This window comes from Mustelus asterias, chromosome 23 (assembly GCF_964213995.1).
Source record: "Mustelus asterias chromosome 23, sMusAst1.hap1.1, whole genome shotgun sequence".
Classification (NCBI taxonomy): domain Eukaryota; kingdom Metazoa; phylum Chordata; class Chondrichthyes; order Carcharhiniformes; family Triakidae; genus Mustelus; species Mustelus asterias.
In genome coordinates this window covers 26,220,761-26,245,275 of record NC_135823.1, presented here as the reverse complement: position 1 = coordinate 26,245,275, position 24,515 = coordinate 26,220,761, and the positions used below count along the sequence as shown (strand labels likewise).

Genomic DNA, 24,515 nt, shown 5'->3' with positions numbered 1-24,515 from the left:
AGATTTAGTCACTGAATGCTGGATAACTTCTTAATATGACAGACATCACAACCAAACCAATCCTAATCTCTTTGGACACGCAATAGGAGTTGTTGAGTAGCTGGCAGAGCGTGGTTAATAAAGAATACGGGATCTTGGGTTTTATAATAGTACAAAAGCAAAGAAATGATAAACCTGCATAAAATTTTGATTTGGCCTGAAATTGATTATTGTGTCTAGTTCTGGGCTCCACACTTAAGGAAGGATGTAAAGGCATTGAGGAGAGTGCAGAAAATGTTCATGAGAATAGCTTCGGCGATGAAAGACTTCAGTCATCTTTTGTATGGTTTTAAGAGCAGGAGCTATTGTCACAGTTTTAATGCCAAGTTTTCTAACCACACCAGTGCCTTGCTGGAGAGCAAGCGTAACTTCAGGATGTTGCCCTCAAACTTGAATTGGGGGAAAAGTGTTATTATGTGGTCCATGGCTTGGCCAGAGTTCCCGCAGTGGCAGCCAGGTCAGGTTTTGAAGTGCCACTTGTATATCAACTGACCATATCCAGTCCATATTGTATATCAACTGACCATATCCAGTCCATATTCTAATTGATGCACCCCTGAAAATTAAAGCCTGATTGTTGAGATGTTGGGTCGGAGACCATGGGTGGGATTTTACAACCTCGCTCGAGCAAGACCAGAAATTCCCGTCCAAGGTCAATGGAGATTTCCGTTGTTGGAACCTTGCCTACTCTGATTCTGGCAGGTGATGTGGTAGAGTTCTGGCCCATGTGTTTCTTTGGAAGGTGTATTCTGTCCAAGCTTTCCTCCAGGTTTTATCAGTGTTTTGGAGTTGGAGATGTTTGATTCGAGTCTAGAAAGTGTTTCGTAGAGCCATGTGGTGAGTGGGGAGTTCTGAAGGTCTCTATGGATGGGAAAGGTCCATGTTGCTGCTGATGCAAGTTATTTCTCTGTGTTACTATGGCCTGTCAAGTGGAAGGAGAGGTGATATTTGTAAAGATTGGTAACAACTGAACTGAAGCTGATCTCACGTTTCAGAGATTATCCTCATTAGTGAGTGAAGTTGTGTGTCACTTTGTTTGGTGTGGCGCATGAGGCCCATGCACATGCTCAGCTGTTGAGAAGACCAGTGCTACGGCAAAAGTATGAAGGAGTTGGTTTTTGCAGCCCAGCTTGTGCCTTGTGCTAGTGAATGACGTTCACTTGTGTCTTTTTGGCAGTCTTTAAGAGGTGGTGATGATAAGTTGGAGACAGTAAGTTAGGGAGATAAGTGAGAGTTGGCTCATGCTGCACTTCAACCAAAGGCGACATTTAGGATGTTGTATGCCTTGCAATTTTCAAGTTGGAATGCGGAGACAATGGAACTTGGCTGGGTTTGTTTGCAGTCTTCACTTCAGTTATGTGAATACATCGAAGATGCTGGGTGTATTCTCCTTTAGGATTGGAATGTTAGGGGATTTTTGTGAAGGGTTCAAAATGATAAGAGTTCGGACAGAGTAGAAAGGCAGAAACTGTTCCTGTTTGCAAAAATATTGAGAACCAGAGGGCACTGATTTCAGGTGATGGATAAAAGAAGCAACAATAACATGAGGAATCCTTTAATGCAACCAGGATTTAGGATCTGGACTTCCTGAGAGTGTGGTTGAGAAAGATTTAATCAGAGCCTTCAATAGATCATTAACTGGGAAGAAAAATGTTTGCAGGGCTATGGGAAAAAGGTGAGTGAGTGGGACTGAGGTGAGATACTCTTGGACACAACAAGCTGAATGGCCTCAATCTCTGCTGTATTCATTCTGTATTTTATGACCACAATCACTGGGTGACTTTTCTGCTCACTATTTTATGGGCATTTAGGGCCGCTGTTGTAACACCATTACTGCCTCACATGGAATTAACTATTTTAGTTTGAATTTGAGTTAACCAGTTCCCATTTGTATGGTTAATACTTCTTCAGGTTTTTTTTTAACACTGTAAGCAATCAGGAGAATTGATTAGTTTTTAGGAGATGGAGGAGAACAAGTAGTATGATGGAAGTAAAACCAGGTTAAATTACCCAGATAACGTGAAGATACAGCCAGAATAATTTCTACGTTTTATTTCTCCCTAGCCACCAAAAGAAGAAAGTTTTAATGGCATATTGTTGGGATTCCGCATTTACTACAGGGAGCTTGTGTATGAGAATATGCCAGAATTCAACACACGGTCCATTGGGGAGCCTTCTTCTCTGCAGACAAAGCTAACCCGTAAGTAACAGCAGATGACAGATCTGTGGACAGCCTTGATTTGTTTCAAAAATATTTTCCTAAAACCTTTTGTTGTTTTAATGCGTATGTCTATAGGGCTTTAAATTCTGACTGCTTGGTTTCCACTATGTCCAACTTGACAATGTTATTTCTGACAAAGCAATAAAAATGCAAATATTGCTTTTATATAAACATATAGCATCATTATCATATCAATTGTGGAGTCTACCACTCGCTCTTCAGTCATGTATACTTTTCTGACATGATAGATCTAACACTTGTGTTGATTGGAGATTGTCTACGGCCTTGCTTTGAATGCGATATATGTCATGTGAATGGTTGCCTCATGGATGTTTTGCAGTCAGAATTTGAATAATTTGACCATCTATTTAGAGCCAAACTGATGCTATGCACACAACATTTCTTTTTAAATTGGCTTCTTCTTTTATTCATATTTTTCCCATGTTATTCTCTGCTGCAAGAATTCATGGTTCAATCAGTGATTTTCTCAATATCTAACGTGATGTCAATTTTTTTATGCCTGTCACATCCAACACAGTTGAAACTACCTAGGTGTACTTAATGATAGGGATAAATGTTTACCCAGATTGTGGATTAACTTGTTGGACCTAAATTCTAACCCCCCACCCCCGCAACACAAACATTATTTTGTTTATACCTTCATACAAATCAGAAGAGGAATGGAGGAACTGTCTACAGCATCCCCCTGTGGATTAGAATGAAAGTAAGCTGAGTCTATTTTGGTACAAAAGACATTTCATGTCCAAACCAAAAGGCGATAGAATTGGTCCCCGGTCCCCATTGGTATACTCAACCTGAGCTACCAGCATTGGTTGTGCGTCATAGGTAGCTTCCCAAGCAAAGTCATAAATGTCAGACTCCTGACTCACCGAGAACAGCCCTTGGGTAAGTCCAGGGATGGAGGGTTTAACTGGTGTGTGGGTGGGGCAATTGCAGTGCCTGTAGTGTTGGAGAATCACTGCTGTTCCTCCTGACTCCACGAGATGGAGTTTTTAAACAAAATTTCTTTTTTAACCTGCCTGCTTTTGTTGGGGGTGAGGGCACAGGGTGTGCTGAAGAACTGAGAGCGAGACAGGCCCAGTACCTGTGACAAGAATTGCCAACTGACTTTGCAGTGGGGCCCTTCAGCAGAAGTTATGCACCTTAAATATGTAATTTAGGGGCATAACAATTATTTAGGGCGTTCACCGGGAACGCTGATTTTGGGTGCTTGGATTTGGGTGTGAGCTGTCCCACTACCAAATTGTAGACTTTAAAACTGTCGAGTCATGGAAAACATTACAGTGCAGAAAGAGCCCATTCAGCCCATCATGTCTGCACTGGCCAAAAAGAGAAGAAAAGAAACTAGCCACTCATTTTAATCCCATTTTTCAGCACCCAGTCAGTAGCCTTGCAGGCTACAGCACTTCAAGTGCAGATCCAGGTGCTTCTTAAGTGAGTTGAACAATTCAGGCAGTGAATTCCAGATGCGCACCACACTCTGGGTAAAAAAGGTTTTCCCCATGTCTCCTCTAATCCTTCCACCAATCACCTTAAAGCTATGCCCCGTGATAATGGATCCTTCAGCTCTGGGAAACAGTCTTTACTGTCTACCCTATTTAGGTCCCTCATAATTTTGTACTCCTTTGTGTCTTTTTATGCCTAACCAACAGGCAGAACGCACGTGAATTTTTATTCCATGACCTTCCTCTGTAACTGCATTTCTCACTGTGAATGGCTCAATTTACAGATAACCAGCTGGGTTATCTAAGGTCAAAAATCTGCTACTTTAGAGGAAGAGGAGAAGTGTACCTCTTCCAATTCACCTGTGCCAAAGGCATGCTGATCTGATTAATTTTGGTCATAGTCGTACAGAAGTCTAATGCATAAATTAACTAATCCTTTCAACAAGCAAGTTGTTTTAGAGATGGTCCATTGATAGGAACATTTCATGACTTTAAGTCAGAGAAAATATGAACCAGAGATAAAAGAAATTCTAGTAATATCTGCACTGGCCAAAAAGAAACAGATCTATTATTGCACCAGCTAAACAATGAAAGGAGGAATTTGTCTTTGTTTATTCTCTCAATTCTGAATTATACATTTTAAACCAAACAAATATGTCCTGTTGTCCCAGAAATGGAAAGCCAATGCCCTTTAGCACTTTTAAGATTTCAATTTGTAAACCCATAATGGAATATTAAATGTGTATTCAAGATGTCAGTCAAAAATAGTTCCAGTGTTTCATTCAGCTGGGTAACAGACGTTAATTTTTCTTGCTATCCTATGTGTTGCTGTGTATCTGTTGTAGCATGCTCACAAATACTGACCTTCTGAATTAATGTTTCCACTGCATGGGTCTTAATACCGAGCCTAAAGTGATAAGAATAATACCAGCTTGCACCTGTCAAGTTAGACAGTCACAGCAGGATGGTGAAGTAGAGCATTCACAACACAGTGCCATAGCATGGCAGGATATGGATTTGCAACCACTCACTGAATTCTTAATCTCAGCGCTGTGGGGAAGTGTCGATGAATAGTCCATCAAATATAGACAAGAGTGAAGATCAGAGGTCGAGTCATCTCAGTAGGCTCAATATCAACTCATGGCTGGAGTTTTGAAGTCTGAACTCCAGAACTCTCGTCTCAACTCACCACCCACCCACCCGAAAACAGAGGGAAAGGGTAGCTGGCCCACCCATGGTGAGTGAGTGAAATGTCACAGCAGAAAATCATCCCTGGGGCCCCAGGAATGGTCCATAGCATGAGGGTACTATGCAAACTGTGTAACCATTAGAAAGACAAACTTGTTGTATGGAGGGAGATAGTTTTGCTGAACATAGATATAGGATCTTGCTTTGCTTTTTCCACACTAATATCAGAGACCAGATGGGGCTTTTGATGAGGCCTGCGGGTTTTACGGAGAATATATGGCTATATTTTTCTCCTAATTCTTCTGTAAAGCTAAGAACCTTATTTCCTCATTAAGCGTCGTCGTCGTTCTCTCTCTCTCTCCTCTCCTCTCTCTCTCTCTCTCCACCCCCCCCCCCCCCCCCCAAACCACCTTCCGTTTCTGCTGACAGTTAAAAAAACAGTCAAATGTTGGCCTCTTAGACATAAGACATAGGAGCAGAATTAGGCCACCTGGCCCATCGCGTCTGCTCCGCCATTCAATCATGGCTGATATTTTTCTCATCCCCATTCTCCTGCCTTTTCCCCATAACCCGTGATCCCCTTATTATTCAAGAACCTATCTATCTCTGCCTTAAAGACACTCAATGACCTGGCCTCCACAGCCTTCTGTGACAAAGAGTTCCACAGATTCACTACTCTTGGCTGAAGAAATTCCTCTCATCTCTGTTTTAAATGATCGTCCCTTTAGCCTGAGGTTGTGCCCTCTGGTTCTAGTTTTTCCTACTAGTGAAAACATCCTCTCCATGTCCACTCTATCCAGGCCTCGCAGTATCCTGTAAGTTTCAATAAGATTCCCCCCTCATCCTTCTAAACTGCAACAAGTACAGACCCAGAGTCCTCAACTGTTCCTCATACGACAAGCTCTTCATTCCAGGGATCATTCTTATGAACCTCCTCTGGACCCTTTCCAAGGCCAGCACATCCTTCCTTTGATATGGGGCCCAAAACTGCTCACAATACTCCAAATGGGGTCTGACCAGAGCCTTATACAGCCTCAGAAGTACATCCCAGCTCTTGTATTCTGGCCCAAATCCTCTTCTCACTAGGTTGGTTTAGAGGGAAAGCCAAAATAGCTTTTCTGCAGAGATATCTGGCCAAAATAGCAGTCAGACCTGACTGATGAAATGGAGTTTTCAATCTGCATATGTAAAGAAGAACCCCACTGGCTTCTAGCAGACGTCCTTCTGACTTGCTCAGAAGTGCAAATTTGCATTGAATCATTTGGGAAGAGAACAGGAGCATTTCAGATAAATCCCATGGGCATATTTAATTGCTGCTAGTTGACCACATTCTGGGAATCCATTTCAGAGCAATTTAAAATCTGTTCCGGAACACTTCATAATTTGGACAACCAAAGTAGACGGGTGGCAGGAGGGACTTAATGAGGAAATAAGGTTCTTAGCTTTACAGAAGAATTAGGAGAAAAATATAGCCATATATTCTCTGTAAAACCCACAGGCCTCATCAAAAGCCCTAACTGGTCTTTGATATTAGTGTGGAAAAAGCAAAGCAAGATCCTATATCTATGTTCAACAAAACTATCTCCCTCATACCACAAGTTTGTTTTTCTAATGGTTACACAGTTTACATAGTACCCTGCAGTATAATTGGGTGCATCTGTTGAATTTATTCTACTTAAAGTACCTTCCATATGATTAAATTTGCTATTGATTGAGACAATTTATTGACAGATTTGGCCTGAATTTGATTACCTCATCGAACACATTTCTAGGTTACATGTGTTGGCATCATTCACGTATGAAAAGAGGCTTTCAGATAACCTAATAAAAATTTTGGAATCATGGTTAATCCAGAAACATTTTTTCATAAAAATAAAAAATTTAGAAACTAAGGGATACATTTAAAAATAGCTTAATAGTAAACAGGAAATTAAAGCAATATTGCTTCACCCACACTGAAACCACTGAGCAAAATATTGTAAGTAACTCCAGAGAAATGATCAAATGTGTTTCTGGAGAAATACTGGATTGCTTTGTACAATGAGAAACTTGGCTGCAAATGTACCCGAAAAGCAATGGGCTAAATGGCCTTTTCCTTTCTTATTATGGGGAGATTCGTAGTTAGTCAGAGAATCGAGGTTTCCTCTTACTGCCTTTTATTTTGCCATAGTTTGCCATTTGTTTTAACTCAGTTGAAGTTTGGTCAGAAATAAATTGGTATTATGTTCTGGTATGGGGTGCCATACTACAAGAGAAACTCCAGATGATCACCATTTTACACTGATTTTAACATCTGCACATTAATTTGCATGGGGAATTGCTTACCCATAGTTGGGAGAAGGAATTGCTCTCAATTCAGTTTAGGTATTGATAGCCTTTTTAATCTTCTTGTCATAAATGGTCACAATGACCAGTTTTTCCTTCAAGCCATGTTTTTATTCAGAACATAATTGTAAAAATGTACTGAAGAACTTAGCTTCTTTGCAGCAGTTATCTACAACTGTGTGTCTGCCATACACCATCAGAGGGAAGTTGAGAGTTAACTTTGATGGTACGTGTTGTAGATTGGAGAAAGACACTAGGTAGAATGGAGGATTAAAAATACTGGAGCTTTATTTACAGGTGGGTGCTCTCTTACATGGTGACTTCTTCTTCCACACTAGGATTTATGACTTCATTTCCCGTGAATACATTAATTCACAGCAGAGCTCAGTTAGCCAATAGGAATTAATACAAATACATAACATTTCCTCCCCCTTTAAATTGAACGCTCCCAACAAGTTCAACATGAACAATAATCAATAAGCCAATCATCTTTCCACTAACGTCATCGGTGGTGAATTTAACCAGTGTTGATGTGGGAATAGGAGGTGTTCTCTGTGTCTGTTGCTGTCGGGGTTATAGGAAGGTTCAGGTCAGGACTTTGTACGGTTGAATCTGGATTCTCAGCAGGTTCCAAAGTAGCAGATATTGCCACTTGAGTAGCCTGATGAACCACCTGGCAGTGGCAATCTTGAAAGGCCATCCTCATTACCATGTAGACTTGATTGTCAATGCTTAATGGTGTAAGTACGTGCAGATAAAAGCAATGCCCGGCGGATCTGTTCTCCCAGCCAACAGCTGGTCCACATGTCTCCTCCAGATAACCTCATTTCTGGTCTGGACCGTATAAGAGACAGGTTCAGTCTGTGCAAGGATTGCGACAGGAGCCATTTCTTTCCTTGGAGCAATTCCTAGCCAAAATTCCTTGTACTGGGTGAAAAACTCTATGCTTTGATTTGCTGTCCAGCCATTCTAGTTGTCCTTGCTGTTGCAGTTGTACAATTTATTTTGTTTTCGGAGGTTTCACAGGTCGAATGCCGAATGTAGTTGTCTCTTCACCATTAGTAATGCAGGAGACGTCTTGGTCAAGGAATGTCTGCAGTAGTCGGAAGTTAAGATATTTGATCAGTGAACCTTGTTCCCTGGTTGTTCCCAAGGTAGGTTTCATGGTTGGGACAAAACATTCTGCTAATCCATGAGCAGCAGGGCGATATGGTGCAGACCAAGGTACTATAGTCCACATTCTGCCTATCCTTCCAATAGTCTTTATCCTCAAAGGTAACAACATTGTACTTGTTGGATAGGATCAGTTTCTATGTATCCTCAGTCATTATCTCACTTGAATTCTCCTTTGCATGTTATCAGTCACACCAACTTATCCCATTTTCACAAGTCGTTCCAAGATAGCTTCCACTTTCGGCCTAATATGTACAGACCTTGCCCTCAAGCATTTTGCTTGGCTTCCTTTTATTTTCAGTTTAACTGTCTTTCATACTCCCCAATTCTCCATTAAAAACAAATGCGTGCTTCTTTAAAATTTTTGTGAGGCCCGATTCTCCATTGGTCATCATGTCTTTGGCCCTGTTCAGTCGCATTTTCTCCAGCCATCAACACTGGATAGTTGCCCTTCACTGCATGTAGAGACAAATCTGCTGTTTGCCCATTAGGTTGCACAGCTACTTCGATGCGGTTCTTCAGTGGAACCACTTCACCTGTGTGTCTTCAGCACCATCCTTGGAGGCTTCAAGGGAACGTGTTAAAGTTTTTAACTTGTAAACAGTCTCTGGCATCAGTGTCAACTTCCATCCTTACTGGCTGTCCATCCAGCAGTGGAGTGACCCAGTATCAGGGTGTATCAGCAGCAGCAATGGCTAACACATTCAGTGATAATTCATTAATACAGATTGTCAATGGTTGATGTCCCAGACTCATCGTTGTGGCACTCCACAAGTCCCAGCCTGCCAACTTGAAAATGCCCCATTTATCCATATTTTTTGCTTCCTGTTCATTAACCAATCCTTTAGCCAGTAACTTTATATCACCCCACAACTCCATGAGCCGTTATCTTGTGTGTTAACCTTTTGTGTTGCACCTTCTTGATTGCCTTTTAAAAATCTAAGCAGGCTACACCTACTGCTTCCCCTATATCTAGTTGCTAGTTACATCTTCAAGTTACAAACAAGGTAAGAGATGTGGGATAGCTTCCCTCTTTTCCCATCTCTTTTCAATAAAAATTGTTTTACTCCTTATTTCCTGAGAGTTTCAAGAGCAGGCACAAAACAAGTTTTCTCATAGGTTTACATTAAAAGAAGGAATAAATGTTTATTTTCTGAACACCAGAAATATGGAATGCCCAATGCAACACCACCCATTCATTCACGCAAGACACGCATAAGAAAGGGTGGCACAGTGGTTACTACTACTACCTCACAGTGCCAGGGACCTGGGTTCGATTCCCGGCTTGGGTCACTGTGTGGAATTTGAATATTCTCCCTGTGTCTGTGTGGGTTTCCTCCGTGTGCTCCGATTTCCTCCCACAGTTCAAAGATGTGCAGGTTAGGTGAATTGGCCATGCTAAATTCTCCCTCAGTGTACCCAAACAGGCCACCGGAGTATGGCAACTAGGGGATTTTCACAGTAACTTCATTGCAGTGTGAATGTAAGCCTGCTTGTGACTAATAAATAAACTTTAAAATAAACTTTAGAAAAGATGATTACCAAAAAAAGGTAGCATGTGTTGATCCAACAGAAGGAACTCTTCAGCTATAGGCAATAAAATGAAACAAACTTACTCCAACTTATAAATCAAAGAAAAAGGTTTAATAAAGAAACATCATTACTCCAACACTTGAGGCCTCACCCTGGGCTCCCAATTACTCCCAAGTAATTTAAAAATTCCCAGCAGGTTCTTATTTATACTGAGTCAGCTGACCACCACATCATGTTGTCATTGATTACATAGTTTACTGGGTCAGCTGACCCTTGCAGCATGTTACCATTGGTCACTGCAACAGATCCCATGTCATCATTGGTTACATTCTAACAGCATGCACTGATATCTTTAGAAAAGTCTGAGAAATCACTCTTTCTTAAGTTTTTTCAGATGGTAATTGGAAACGTTTCAGGTATGAGAATTCTCTTTTAGTTCACTGAAGAATAAAGGAGATTGGAGGTTTCTGCTGAAGAGCTTACAATTGTTTAATCCAAGAAACAAGGCCTTTCTAGTTGAAGTTCTATAGTAAACCCGTGTAGTGAAAAAATAGAATTTTGCAGGTAAAATGAATTAGCCTTCTGCACAGGATCTTTCCTTTGTATCCTAGACTTCCTGTACTGGGTTGTCCTGGTGAATTAATAAGGTATTTTCTATCATGGACCAGCTTCTGTCATGTGACCACAGTATTGTTGTTTCCATTGTCCACCTAATGGTTGATGTCTGAGCATTTGTCTCAGCATTTGAGGTTCTTTAAGATCCCATCAACATTCCCATTATAAATATCCTCCAAATGTCTTTATTTAAGCCCATCTTTAAGCCGGCAAGTGTAACATCCATTGTATGGAGTAGGCTGGTAATCAGCACCTGGGTAGGTAGTTTTCATATTAAGTGACTTCCCAGAGATTTGCCCAGGTGTGCCTGTCCCTGTGTCAATACAAAACACACAAGAGGTCACTTGGCTTCCAGACTCCATCTTGGGTCAGGGTATATTGTCCTTTCATTCTGTTCTGTTAAAAATTAGAGTGCCCATCCTTTGTTAGACCTGCGGCCACATTATGCAGGCATAACAGTCAAAAATCTCTAATAAATTTGTCAGAGAGAATTTCCCCTTTGTAAAACAGTGTTGACTTGTTCTAATCACTCTCGGCTTTTCTAGTGCATTGTTAGATTCCAGCACTTGGTTGACTGATGTCAGGTTAGCTGACCTGAAGTTCCCTGTTTTCTCTCTCCCTATTTTCCTTGAATAGCGGTATTACATTTGCTAAGTTCCAATATTCCTGGACCGTTCTAAAATCTAGGGAATTTTGAAAAATCATAGCCAGCACTTCAGCTATCTCTGCAACAATCTCATTTCAAACCTTAGGATGTGGCCTCAGGTCCTGGGGATTTGTTGGATTTTAGTACCCTGAGTTTCCTTTTTTTTTATTCTGCTGATTCTAATTACTTTAATTTCCTTACTCTTATTAGCTCCTAGGTTAGCCTCTGCTTCTAGTATGTAATTTTAAAATATGTTCGGGGAGCAAGTAGCTAGTTATGTGGCAAAAACAGTTCAGTGATAACTGTGAAGTGGGGGAGTAAAATTCTGGCCAATATTGTAAATGCTAAAATTCTTGTAGGTGAGGATGAGACTATTTAGAGGTACCCATACACAGGCAGGGTTAGCATTTGGAAAATACATTAAAAAGGCAAATATAATTCTACATTCTTTTTTATTAATTCATGGAATGTGCGTGTCACTGGTATAATATATATGGCCATTCGTAAGATGATAGGGGGAATTCTCCCATCCCGCCTGCCATGAGAATTGTAGCAGGCAGGGGGTGGACCTCGGAAAGGTCCATTGACCTTGGGCGGGATTCTCCGATTTTGTGGCGAGTGCGGCCGGAGAATCCCACCCTATATCAGGTACAGTTGATCAGCGGTATAGTTTTGGACATTCCTTTACAGGAATCATATAGCCACCATCGAAAAGTTGTGACTGATTTACTAGGATAGAATCAGAGATGAGAGAATACAGCTATGCTGATGGACCTGATGGCTTGAGGTGTTTCACTCGAACAGAGAAGGTTAAGGAAAGCCTAGTAAAAATGTTCAAAATGATTAAAATGTTTGAGAGGTCAACAGTAAAAGACACGTTTTAACACTTTCACTGGTCAATTAATCATTGCAGGATATTAATTTAAGGTTAGTACTAGATTAATTTAACATTGCCCATTAGTGCCCTAACAGGCTTCTTCCAATCATCATTGATTGATAGGATTTTTCAGGAGAGCCATCAAAAAGATACCTAAAGGGAAAATTTCAAAGAAATGTGCTTCATGCAAAGTGTTATTGAGACTGTGATACTTTATCATAAATGGCAATTGGAGTTGATTCAATCACTGTGTTTAAGAAGAAGCTTAACACTCAAAGAAAAACATGGTTATGGAGAAAGAGTATTGGGTATAGATAGCTCCATGAGTTCGAAATAACACAGGCCTGATGAGCTGAAATAGCCTCCTGTGTTTAAATTTCTGTGATTTTATTAAAAGTAATCAGCTTACAGAGATGTTTTAGTATTGAAGATTAGGAAAATCAAACATGAGTGAACAAAATGCCTTGTCTCAAGAGCAGTATTAACTAACAGCATCAAGTGTCGTTCATTTTAATTTGAAAACACAACTTCAAATTGAGACACTGAAAAATAAACACCGTTTCACATGTTTAAATAGGTTTGTAACGTGTCTCACCATAAATGTAGCGCTGATATTTTTCCAGTGTCGACAGCTGTTATAACTTGGAATTTGAGTATATCATTAATTTCAAAAATATACTTAAAAGGAGATTTTGTCACTTTTTATGTCTTGTTAATTGATACTTATCCTCCTTGTTGTCAGTGAGCATTTGCAGATACTAATCTTCTAAACCCGAATTCACTTATTTTGCTTTGCTTGCCTCACATAGCTGAGAGTAGCTTCAAGACAGTGAGCAGCTCCACAGTAACCGAGTTCGAACTAACACGTAAGTGTAGACACACCCTCCTTTTGTTTTAATGTTCTTATTCACTTGTCATAATCTTATTTCTTTATGTAGCTCAGGATTTACAAGTATTCAAAATCACTTTGACTAAGTCAATGGTTTGGCTATGCTGTACCCTCTTTTGAATTCAGTGTTCTTACACTGCTAGAAAGCAATGTGCCACTTTCCCATGTCTGCAATGTGCAAAGTGGATTAGATACATTTGAGATCAAATCACTTAATCTGACTTCAACAAATATTCTAGCTGTAAATATTTCTGTAATTCAGTTTCTTCTGTTCTTTCTTTCTGTCCCTATCTCTGTGGTCTAAATGGCCTCCTTCTATGCTATAAATGACTCTGGCCTGAATTTTCTTCCTCGATGCAGATAGTGGGAGTTGGGTTAATTTCCAGTTCAGCCCGCCTGCCTCGGGAGGAGGTGCCTGCAAAGGCGTGATCTTATTGTCGGCTGTGGATAGAGGCTGGTGGGGGGGCAGCCAACCTGGGAAAAAGTTTGGAGGCAACCACAAGGGGTGCGGAGACAGGCTGTTAAAAGACTTGCATCAGTGTTGTGCGACTTAGTGCTAGTTAAAACAAAAACACAAAGACCCTCCAGCACTCACCCCTCACCTCCCGCACACTCATTTCAGGGATGGATGGGTTATGCCCATCCATGGCACGTTATACCTCCACCCACCTCCTCAGGCACCATATGTCCCCTCTGCCAAGCTATAGGGAACAAACTATGCCAAGTCTTTCCACTCGCCCCCTATGGCTCCTCATGCTCCCTATCCTAGCTGTGCCTTTCCACTCACCCTTATTCCACCTATGCCAAGCTCTGCACTTCCATGTCCACTGACTCATTATACACAGTAAAGAACTAATGAAATTTAAGATGAGGTGGCGGTGTTGTGGTAATGTCACTGGACTGGTAATCCAGAGGCCCAGGCTAATGCTGTGGGGATAAAGGTTCAAATTCCACCAAGGTGGAATTTAAATTGTTAATAAATATGGAATTAAAAGCTAATCTAATGGTGACCATGAAACCGTTGTTGATTGTCGTAAAAACCCATCTGGTTCAGTAATGTCCTTTAGGGAAAGAAAGCTGGTCTACATGTGACTCCAGACCCACAGAAGTGTGGTCGTCATTTAAGTGCCCTCTGAAATGGCCCAGCAAACCACTCAGTTGTATCAAACTGTGACAAAGAGATCCATCAAAGATGCCAAAAGTCAGTACCGGATCAAGCTAGAATCTCAGGCTAGCCAAATGGACTCCAGCCAACTATGGCATGGTCTGCAAGACGTAAGAGGCTACAAGATGAAGGCAGATAAAATCGCCAGCTCCAAAGCATCCCTCCCCGATGAGCTCAACGCATTATATGCCTGTTTTGAGCAAAAGGTCAGCAAGAACACGCCATCCAACCCGGAAGCCTCGGACGAACCTGTAACCGAAGTCAACATTGCAGACGTCAGAGCAGCATTTCCCACAGAAAGCAACTAGCCCAGATGGGGTACCCAGACGAGCACTCAGGTCCTGTGCAGACCAGCTGGTGGAGCTATTCACAGAAATCTTCAATCTCTCTTTACACCAATCTCAGGTCCATACCTGCTTCAAGAAAACAACCATCATCCCGGTACCAAAGAAAAGCCAGGCAGTGTGCCTTAATAACTATCATCTCGTGGCTCTGACATCCATCATTATGAAGTGCTTCGAAAGGTTAGTCATGGCACAAATCTATTCTTGCCTCCCAGATTGCCTGGATCCACTACAGTTCGCCTATCGCTGCAACAGGTCCACAGCAGGCCCTATACTCAACCCTGGGAATACCGATGTCAGACTCCTATTCATAAAAGGATACAAAAGTCTGAGGACACGTACCAACCGACTCAAAAACAGCTTCTTCCCTGCTACCTTCAGACTTTTGAATGGACCTACCTCGCGTTAAGTTGATTTTTCTCTACACCCTAGCTATGACTGTAACACTACATTCTGCACTCTCTCGTTTCCTTCTCTATGTACGGTATGCTTTGTCTGTGTAGCGTGCAAGAAACAATATTTTTCACTGTATATTAATTCATGTGACCATAATAAATCAAATCAAAGTCCAAAAGGAGTGAAACCTGGTGGACCACCTGCCATCAACCTAGGAACTGGAAACAACATTGACTCGCCCAGCCCTGTCAACCCCGCAAAATCCTTACTAACAACCTGAGGCCAAAATTGGTGGTGTCCGAGGGGGCATTTCAATGTCTTTCACCAAGCTCAGTAACACCACAACTGACTGAGCTGGCCAAGTGCTAAAACACAGTAAGGAGTCTAACAACACCAGGTTAAAGTCCAACAGGTTTATTTGGTAGCAAACGCCACCAAAGTGCTAAAACACATAGCTGCTAGACTGGGACTTTGGGAGCTGATAAGAGAGCCAACAACAGTGAAAATTTTACTTAATCTTGTTCTCATCAATCTACTTGTCGCAGATGCATCAGCCCATGACAGTATTAATAGGAGTGACCACAACACAGTTCTTGTGGAAACAAAGTACTGTTTTCACATTGAGGATACCCTCCATCATGTGGGGCATTATCATCGTTTTAAATAGTTTAGATTTGAAACAGATCTAGCAACTCAAAGCTGGGTGTCCATGAAACGCTGTGTGCCATTAACAGCAGCAGAATTGTATACAACCAAAATCTGTAACTTCATGACCCAGCCTATTCGCCGCTCTACCATTACCATTAAGCCATGAATTACCTGGTTAATGAAGAGGGCATACCTAAAAATGAGGTGTCAACATGATGAAGCCACAACACAAGACCACTTGCATGCTAAATAGCAGATACAGCAGGCAAATGACAAAGCTGAGAACTCCGACAACCATAGGTTTCAGATCTAAGCTTTGCTGCTCTGCCATGTCCAGTCGTGAATCGTGGTGGACAATTAAATAACTAACTGGAAAAATATCCCCATCCTCAATGATGGGAGAGATCAGCACATCACCTGAAAAAGACAAGGCTGAAGCATTTGTCGCCTCCTCCGAAGATCCCCAGCATAACAGATGTCAGTCCTTCAGCCCAATTTGATTCATTCCACATGATATCAATAAATGGCTAAAGCCATTGGATATGGCAAAGGCTATGGGGCCTTACAACATTCTGGCACTAAGACTGCAGACTTCTGCTCCAGAACTAACCATGCCCAAGCCAAGCTGTTCCATCACTGGCATCTACACGGCAAAGTGGAAAATTGCCCAGGTTTGTCCTGTACTCAAAAAGCAGGACAAATCCAATCCAGCTAATTACCGCTTCATTAGTCTACTCTCAATCATCAGCAAGGTGATCAAAGATGTCATCGACTGCTATTGAGCACCATTTACTCAGGAATAACCAATGCATTGACTCAGCAATAACTAAGTCAGTTTGGGTTGCACTGGGAACACTCAGCTCCTGACCTCATTGCAACCTTGGTTTAAACATGGACAAAAGAGCTGAACTCAAGAGGCGAGGTGAGTGTGACTGCCCTTGATATCAAGGAGCCTGAGCAAAACTGAAGTCAAAGGGAATCTAGGGGTAAACTCTCCACTGGTTGTAGTCATACGTAGCACAAAGAAAAATAGTTATGGTTATTGGAGATTAAGCAGGATGCTTGACTTCCAACAACCACAACCATCTTGTCCGAGGTTGTGTCCTAGGCCCAGTCATCTTCAGCTGTTTCATTAATGATCTTCCCTCTATCAAAAGGTCAGAAATATAGATGTTGGCAGATGATTGCACAATGCTCAGCACCATTTGTGACTCTTCAGACACTGAAGCGGTCCATGTCCATATGCAGCAAGACCTAGACAATATTCAGGTTTGGACTGATAAGTGGCAAGTGACATTCACAACACACAAGTGCCAGGCAATGGCCATCTCCAACAAGAGAGAATCTAACTATTTCCCCTTGATATTTAGTGGCATTTCCATTGCTGAATTATCAACATCCTAGGGGTTACCATTGACCAGAGCTTGAACTGAACCAGCTATATAAATACTGTGGCCACAGGAACAAATTAGAGTCTAGGAATTCTGTGGAGAGTAACTCAGCTCCTGACTTCCCAAAGACTGTTCTTCATCTACAAGCCACAAGTCAGGATTGTGATGGAATACTCTCCATTTGTCTGGATAAGTGCAGCTCCTTCAACACTCAAGAAGTTTGACACCATCAAGGACAAAGCAGCCCGCTTAATTGGCGCCCCATCCACCACCTTAATCATTCACTCCCTCCACCACCGATGCACAGTGACAGCAATTTGTACCATCTACAAGATGCACTGCAGCAGCAGGGCCCTTTTGATAGCATCTTCAAAACCAGTGAGCTCTACCACCTTAAAGGTCAAGGGCAGCAGATACATTGGAACACCACAACCTCTCAAATTCTCTTCCAAGTCATACTCCACCCTGGTTTGGATCTATGTAGCTGCTGCTTCATTGTTGCTGGGTCAAAATCCTGGAACTCCCTTTCTAATAGCACTGTTGGTGTACCTGCATCACATGGACTATGGTAGTGGCACCTACAATCCACAAATAAATAATAATATGAGTAGAATAGGATTTTTAAAAAATGGCTTTTAAAAGTAATTCATGGTTTTTCTGGAGCGTAGGTGTTTCAACAACAAGTGTTGTCAGTCATGCCTAATTATGTATACTTGGCTGAAAGTTCAGACCACCTTTACCGTTGTTGAAACAGCACATCCCAGAGAAAACATTGCTTGATTGTCAGCTCAGGCTCTCTGATCTCTGTGGTCAATTTCACAATGTTTACTTACACAAAGTTAAATGATTTCAAGGGCTTGGAGATTTTATTATTGATACTTTGAAGGATCTGGATGATTGACACACTCATTGCCTTCTAGTGGAATGAGTTTTTCAATATAGTAGAAAGTTATGAATGAATTACTTCTTCAAGCATTTTTACACATTCTACTATTACTATAGGGTGCATAGATTCTGTGCAGTGTATAGTGGGTTAATGGGCATGGAATTAGCTTAGCATTAGGGGCTATAGGGGGTGAGTGGAAGGGCATAGCTTGGAATGGGGGCATAAGAGGACATGGTTGCATGAGGAACATAACCTGGCATAGGATACATGAGGAAGACCATATGAACTTACCTTTCAAAGGTCCTCTCGAGCACATATCTCTGGGGTCGTGAACCATGACCTTTTAAGTATCTAGCCTGACTCCATAAAGATTGTGGATTAGTAGGACTCGTACGTCTCAGCGATGGAACTGGCAAGGTCGGGAGTGCTGGGTCAAGCCTTTGGCAGGAACCAGCCACACCATTTGAAGAAAATTAGACAACCTGTGAATTGGGGCCCAAAATGTCAAAAGCAGTACCCTCTGCCCTTTTAAAGGGTTCCCATTCCCTGACTCAGTGAAAATCCAGGCCTATGATTCTGAGTCTATGACACTAATCCCCTTATTTCTCTCCTTTCCTTATCTCCTGTCGCTAGCAGCTAACTTCATTTCCACCCATACTTTTGAAAGAGGCAGAGCAAGGTAATAAATTTCACAGCTTAATTGTGCAATTATATTGAAACATTTCTTCTTTTCCTCCTTTGTTCTTTCCTCAGACATTGCAAGCCATCAGATTTTAAAAATTATTTCTGTGCAATGAACCAGCTACCTGCCTAGCTCTATTCAAAGAAATAAACAAATCATGTTAAAACATAATTAAATAGATTTGATAGTTATTTTAATTGATTGAAATATATTTTTTCTGTATAGGTCATTTGACTGGGTAGGTAAACATTAAAATCAAAGGAAGAAAAAGAATGTTAAATTTAATTGAATGGAAATTATGTTTTCAACACGTCTCCCACTGTAAACCATTATCCAACCATACCCATTTCTTATATCCTTTGCTTTTCACTGTGCAGTTACAGTGTTGTGGCATGTCAACATGCCTTGACAATGTCAATGCTCCTGCCAATCCTCTTGTCAGCCTGCTGAAGCAACATTTTTATGGAGGAACCTTGGCCAGCCTGTTTATCAGATCACCCCTTGTGTGGGGAAGGAACTGCCCTTCACTTTTACCGATGCCGCAATTAGTATCTTGCTATATCTTAAAGAGCATATGTATCAAAATTTCCTACACTTGCACATGTGTATACATTACTTAGCCTAACATGTAAATGAAAATCTATACAAATATTTATACCATATTCTGTGCAAATACAGAAATATTCAAATACATTCTTTATATTTTAAATGTATGTGATTATGAATAACCTGCCGCAAACACATACCATTTTAATGTAAGTATATGTTACTGCAGATCTTGGTTGGAAGCACTGCATTGTGCAATGTTGCCCCTCAATTTAGCAAACATTGCAGTTTTTTTGGAAGTACACAAACCGTTTAAATGGGAGAAATATGCAGGGCTTTGACAGATTTGGAGTACTGGCAACTACTGAGAGTTAGTTAAACTTGAGTGACAGGATTGGTTTGAGAAACATTAAGAATGCTGCACTTCACTCTGCTCAGTGATAACTGCAGAGTGAAGTGTGCAAGGAGACAGGCTCATGCATATAATCAACTGAGCATGTCTTTTCAGGACAGGAGATCCAACATGACTAGAAATCACCAGAAAAATGGTGACTCTTCCTTTTTTTCTGAAAGAATTTTTCTCACTTTCCTATTTCCTTCCCTTTTCAGAGCAATGTTCTCCTTTGATAAAAAAAACCTTCATGACAATCACATGTCAAGGCTAATTTTATAATTATGCTTATTTGAAATATGTAGCAAAGTTTTCGCATCTTTTATTCTGTAGAACTGAAAAAATATACAAGATATGAAATCCTAATGAAAACCTTTAATGTAGTGGGTGAGAGTCCTGCCAGCAGCCCGAAAGAGGTCTATGTTGGAGAAGCAGGTAAGCAAATGATGGCAAAAGGGACAACTATTTTGCTTTTCTTTTGGTCTTTTATTTGCTTTATTTGACCATCACTGAATCTCTGTATTGTTTCCCCACCAGTTCCTACAAAAGGTCCTCAGAATGTAAAGGTACATCCTCTCACAGCAACTCAATTGGAAATTACATGGGATCCTCCCCCAGTAGAGTCACAGAATGGCAAGATACAGGGTTACAAGGTAAATTTAAATTTAATGGCTCTGAGTGTTATAAAATTAATGTTATACTTGCGGAGAACACCCCAATAATGCTCCTTTACATTCCAGAGTTGCTTTTCTGACACTTGGGTTCTGTGGAAATTGGCTAATTTGCACTTCTGACAAATTCCGCAGTAACAAGGAAAAATCAGAATTGATCATTTTCATTTGTAATAATCAGATTTTCCCCAATGACCAAAGAGTTTTATCCAGACTGCTACAGTGAGGCACTGTATTAATGGTCACATAAGTTGTCTAGACGCTAAGACAATCCATATCAAGCCAGTGGACAATACTGTTTAACTGATTATCCTTCACTTTTAATTTAAATTTTCAGGTGTTGAAATAGGCGACTGTGATTGGATTAAGACAGAAGCTAAAATATAATAAACTTTAAAAAGAATTATTTTTAAAAATATGTGGATTTTAAAATCATATATAATTTGACATTCAGTAATTATAAAAACAGTAAACCATTAAAAACCCAATCCTTAATCTTTTTATATGACACATTAAAAAGTCATCATGCAGGTACAAATAAGTAGAAAAGCACATGGAATGTTGGCCTTTATCGCAAGGGGGATGGAGTACAAAAGTAGGGAAGTCCTGCAACAACTGTACAGGGCATTGATGAGATCACACCTAGAGTACTGGATACAACAGGACTAGGCACTGATCCTTCATGATGAAACAACCTGTGTCTAACCTGACAGGTGAAAAATGGACACTTAGTCAATTGCTGAGGATAACTAGCATCCTCTACTACAGAGAAGAATCAAGCAGGACAAAAAATTGGCTAGTTTAGGATGCATGTTTGAATCAGCATGAATCTTGACTTTATATTTTATAACTATTACATATAATATTGAATATTTCTTTTGTTGTTCCATCTTACCTGCAGATCTTACCATTATTCATCTGTTATAAAAACTGTGAATAATTCATTTACAGATTCATTACTGGGAGCTGCAGGACCAGAATGAAACACAGAAGGTGAAGATCCTCTTCCTCCCAGAGAACACCATCAGACTTAAAAACCTGACCAGCTATACTGTGTACATGGTCAGTGTGTCAGCATTCAATGCTGCTGGGGATGGACCCAGGAGTGACCCAGTTGAGGGAAGGACACACCAGGCTGGTAAGAGAATGAATTACTCTTTGTACAATATTCAGAGCCTTTATCAAAGTGATATACAATAATCAGTATTATGAAAATATAATTATTACTGAAATCTCCATGGGTCCCCTGATAATCCATGGAAACACTGCAAATGGTCTTTATGCCCCTGGTATTTATGTTACACAGTGGATTACACAATTGTTACATATAGGGCAATAATTGTCGTTATAGTTGCATAGTTGTTTGGAAGTCACACTTAATTTCTTGTCAGGTGAACTCTGTCAGTATCTCAGGAAAGTCTATCGAATATGATTGGTAAATGACATGACTAGACCTGTAAAGTTGGGCTGGATTACTCAGCCTATCCATACCCAGGACAAAATAGTAACTTCTGGTTCTGGTGTTAACAATAGAGTTATAAGGTAAATGCACAATCGAATATAGCAGCACTTGGCCAGTTCGTCATATGTCACCAAATTATTCAACTGTGATATTTCACTGTATTCTGATGCCTTTAGAAAGAACTATTATTCTGCATCTCGCCCATGTAGCCACTTTCAGAAATGCCACGCCTTTCTTCAGCATCATACTGAAACATCCTTGTTAAAGTAGTAGTGAGTTTACTTCCTCCTGCTATCTCCTACCAGCGCTGAAAAAAAAAGGACGTGGGGAAATTAACGTACACAATACGTTAGCATGGAGATCATAAGTAAAATATGTTAGGGTTCCTGAAAGAAATTAGGATAAAGCAACAAGATAGGATTAATTGATAACTTCAAATTTAAGGCACCTCTGGGTAGCCATGATCATAATATGATTGAATTTAACATTCAATTGGAGGGAGAGAAGAGTAGTTCCAAGACTAGTATTTTAAACTTATATAAGGGCAATTATAAGGAAATGAAAGCAGAACTAGCTCAAGCGAACAGGCAAATGAGGGAGGGTAAGGGATAGGTCAGTAGTGATGCAGTGGCAGATATTAAAAGGGATACTTCAGAATATACAAAAAAAATAAATTCCAACCAGAAGGGAAGGTCCTAAGGGAAAGATTCACTATCTGTGGTTAACTAAAAAAGTTATAGGTAGTATGAAGTTGAAGAAAAAAACATAATTGTGCAAAGACAGGTGCCAGATCAAAAGAGTGGACAGAATGTAAAGAACAGAAAAGAGTGAGAAAGGGATTAAGAAGGAGGGAAAAATTGAGGTACAAGAGAAAGCTAGTTAGAATTAAGAGTTTCTCTCAATACTTAAATAAGAAAAAATCATTGAAGTGAGTGTTGGTCCTGTAGAAAGTGAATCTGGAGAGTTAACAATGAGAAGGAAAGAGATGGCAGATGAATTAAACAGGTATTTGACATTGGTCTTCACCATAATGGATAAAAGTAATTCCCACAAAGAGCTGTAAATTAGGAATGGAAGGGAGGGAGGACTCAGGAAAATTACAATTGTCAGGGACTTGTTAAGTAAATTTATGGAGTAAATTGTTGGAGCTGCGGGCTGACAAATCCCTAAGTCCAGATGGACTTCATCTGTGGGTCTTAAAAGAAGCAGCTAATTAAATAGTTGATGTATTGGTATTAATTTTCCAGAATTTCCTGGATTCACGAAAGGTGCCATTAAATTGGACAATAGCAAATGTAACCTCTTTATTCAAAAAGGGAGGGAGACAGAAAGCAGGAAACTACAGATTAGTTAGCTTAACATTTGTCATAGGAAAAAATTGAAAGCAATCAGGCAGAGTCAACATGTTTTATGAAAAGGAAACCATGTTGAATCAATTGGGGGAGGCAGTGCCATAGTGGTATTATCACTGGATTTAGTAATCCAGAGACCCAGAGCAATCCTCTGTGGACCCATGACTGGTGGTGGAATTTCAATTCAAATAAAAAATCTTGAATTAAAATGATTAGCCTGAAACCAGTGTCGCTTGTCATAAAAGCCCATTTGGTTCATCAATGTCCTTCAGAGAAGGAAACCTGCTGTCCTTACGTAGACTGGCCTACATGTGACTCCAGACACATAGTAATGTGGGTGACTCCTAAATGCCCTCTGAAATGGCCCAGCGAGCCACTCATTTCTATCCAACCACTACAAAATCTACAAAAAGAAATGAAATCAGCTGGACCATCCTGCATCGAGTTAGGCACCAGAAACAACAATGACAAATGCAGTCCTATCAACCCTACAGAGTCTTCCTCAGTAACATCTGGGGGCCTGTGCCGAAATTGGGAGAGCTGTCTCAAAGACTAGGCAAGCAACAGCCTGAACATAGTCATAGTGACAGAATTATACCAACGTCTCAGACACCACCATTACCAGTCCTGTCCCACTGGCAGGACAGACCCAGCAGAGGTGGCAGCACAGTTTACAGTTGGGAGAGAATTGCCCTTGGAGTCCTCAACCTCAACATCAACTCTGTCTGCCGCAGATGCATCCACCCATGATGGTATTGGTAGGAGTGACCACCAAACAGCCCTTGTGGAGACGAAATCCCATCCTCACATTTAGGATACCTTCCATTACATTGTGTGGCACTACCACTGTGCAAAGTGGGATAGACTTTGAACAGATCTAGCAACTCTAGACAGGGCATCCATGAGGCGCTGTGGGCTCTGCCAATATTCCAGCAATAGGAAGGTTTGTGCTCCAGAACTTGCCACGCCCCTAGCCAAGCTGTTCCGGTACATCTACAACACTGGCATCTGCCCGGAAATGTGGAAAATTACCCAGGTATGACCTGTACACAACAAGCAAGACAAATTACAACCCAGCCAATTACCACCCCATCAGTCTACTCTCAATCATCAATAAAGTGATGGAAGGAAGTGATGAACAGTTCAATTAAACAACCCTTGCTTATCAATAACCTGCTCACTGATGCTCAGTTTGGGTTCCGCCTGGGCTACTCAGTTCCTGACCTCATTACAGCCTTGGTTCAAACATGAACAAAAGACCTGCATTCCAGAGCTGAGGTGAGATTATATATCCAGATATTATCTCCCAATCAGTGTATCAAAGAGTCACTGCTGAATTGGTCTCGGGGTTATCATATTTGAGATGCACCAGACTTTATCCCAAGGCTGTTAATATAATACTTGCTTCATTATTTTCCCCTTCCGTTACAATAGTGATAAATTGCTTCCTAAACAATATACTGTTGATTAATTGCCAAGTTTAGAACCAAATTGTTATCTGTAGGAAATAGGTACCTGACAATTAGGAAGATGAATCATTGCTAACTCTACTCCTACGCTTAAAGTTTAAGGTAGATTTGTACTGCTTTTTGCAAGGAACAAGGCAGAC

General features: G+C 40.7%; 1 protein-coding gene across 1 annotated transcript in view; it reads left to right on the top strand.

The window, feature by feature from the left end:
• The window catches only part of sdk1a (sidekick cell adhesion molecule 1a), an 839,938-nt gene that overhangs the window by 771,425 nt on the left and 43,998 nt on the right, over window positions 1-24,515 (top strand). Inside the window, exons 33-37 of the mRNA XM_078240149.1 lie at window positions 2,104-2,239; window positions 12,893-12,949; window positions 19,755-19,856; window positions 19,959-20,074; window positions 21,044-21,230. Coding sequence (XP_078096275.1) covers window positions 2,104-2,239; window positions 12,893-12,949; window positions 19,755-19,856; window positions 19,959-20,074; window positions 21,044-21,230 — 598 coding nt within the window. The remainder of the gene's footprint in view (window positions 1-2,103; window positions 2,240-12,892; window positions 12,950-19,754; window positions 19,857-19,958; window positions 20,075-21,043; window positions 21,231-24,515) is intronic.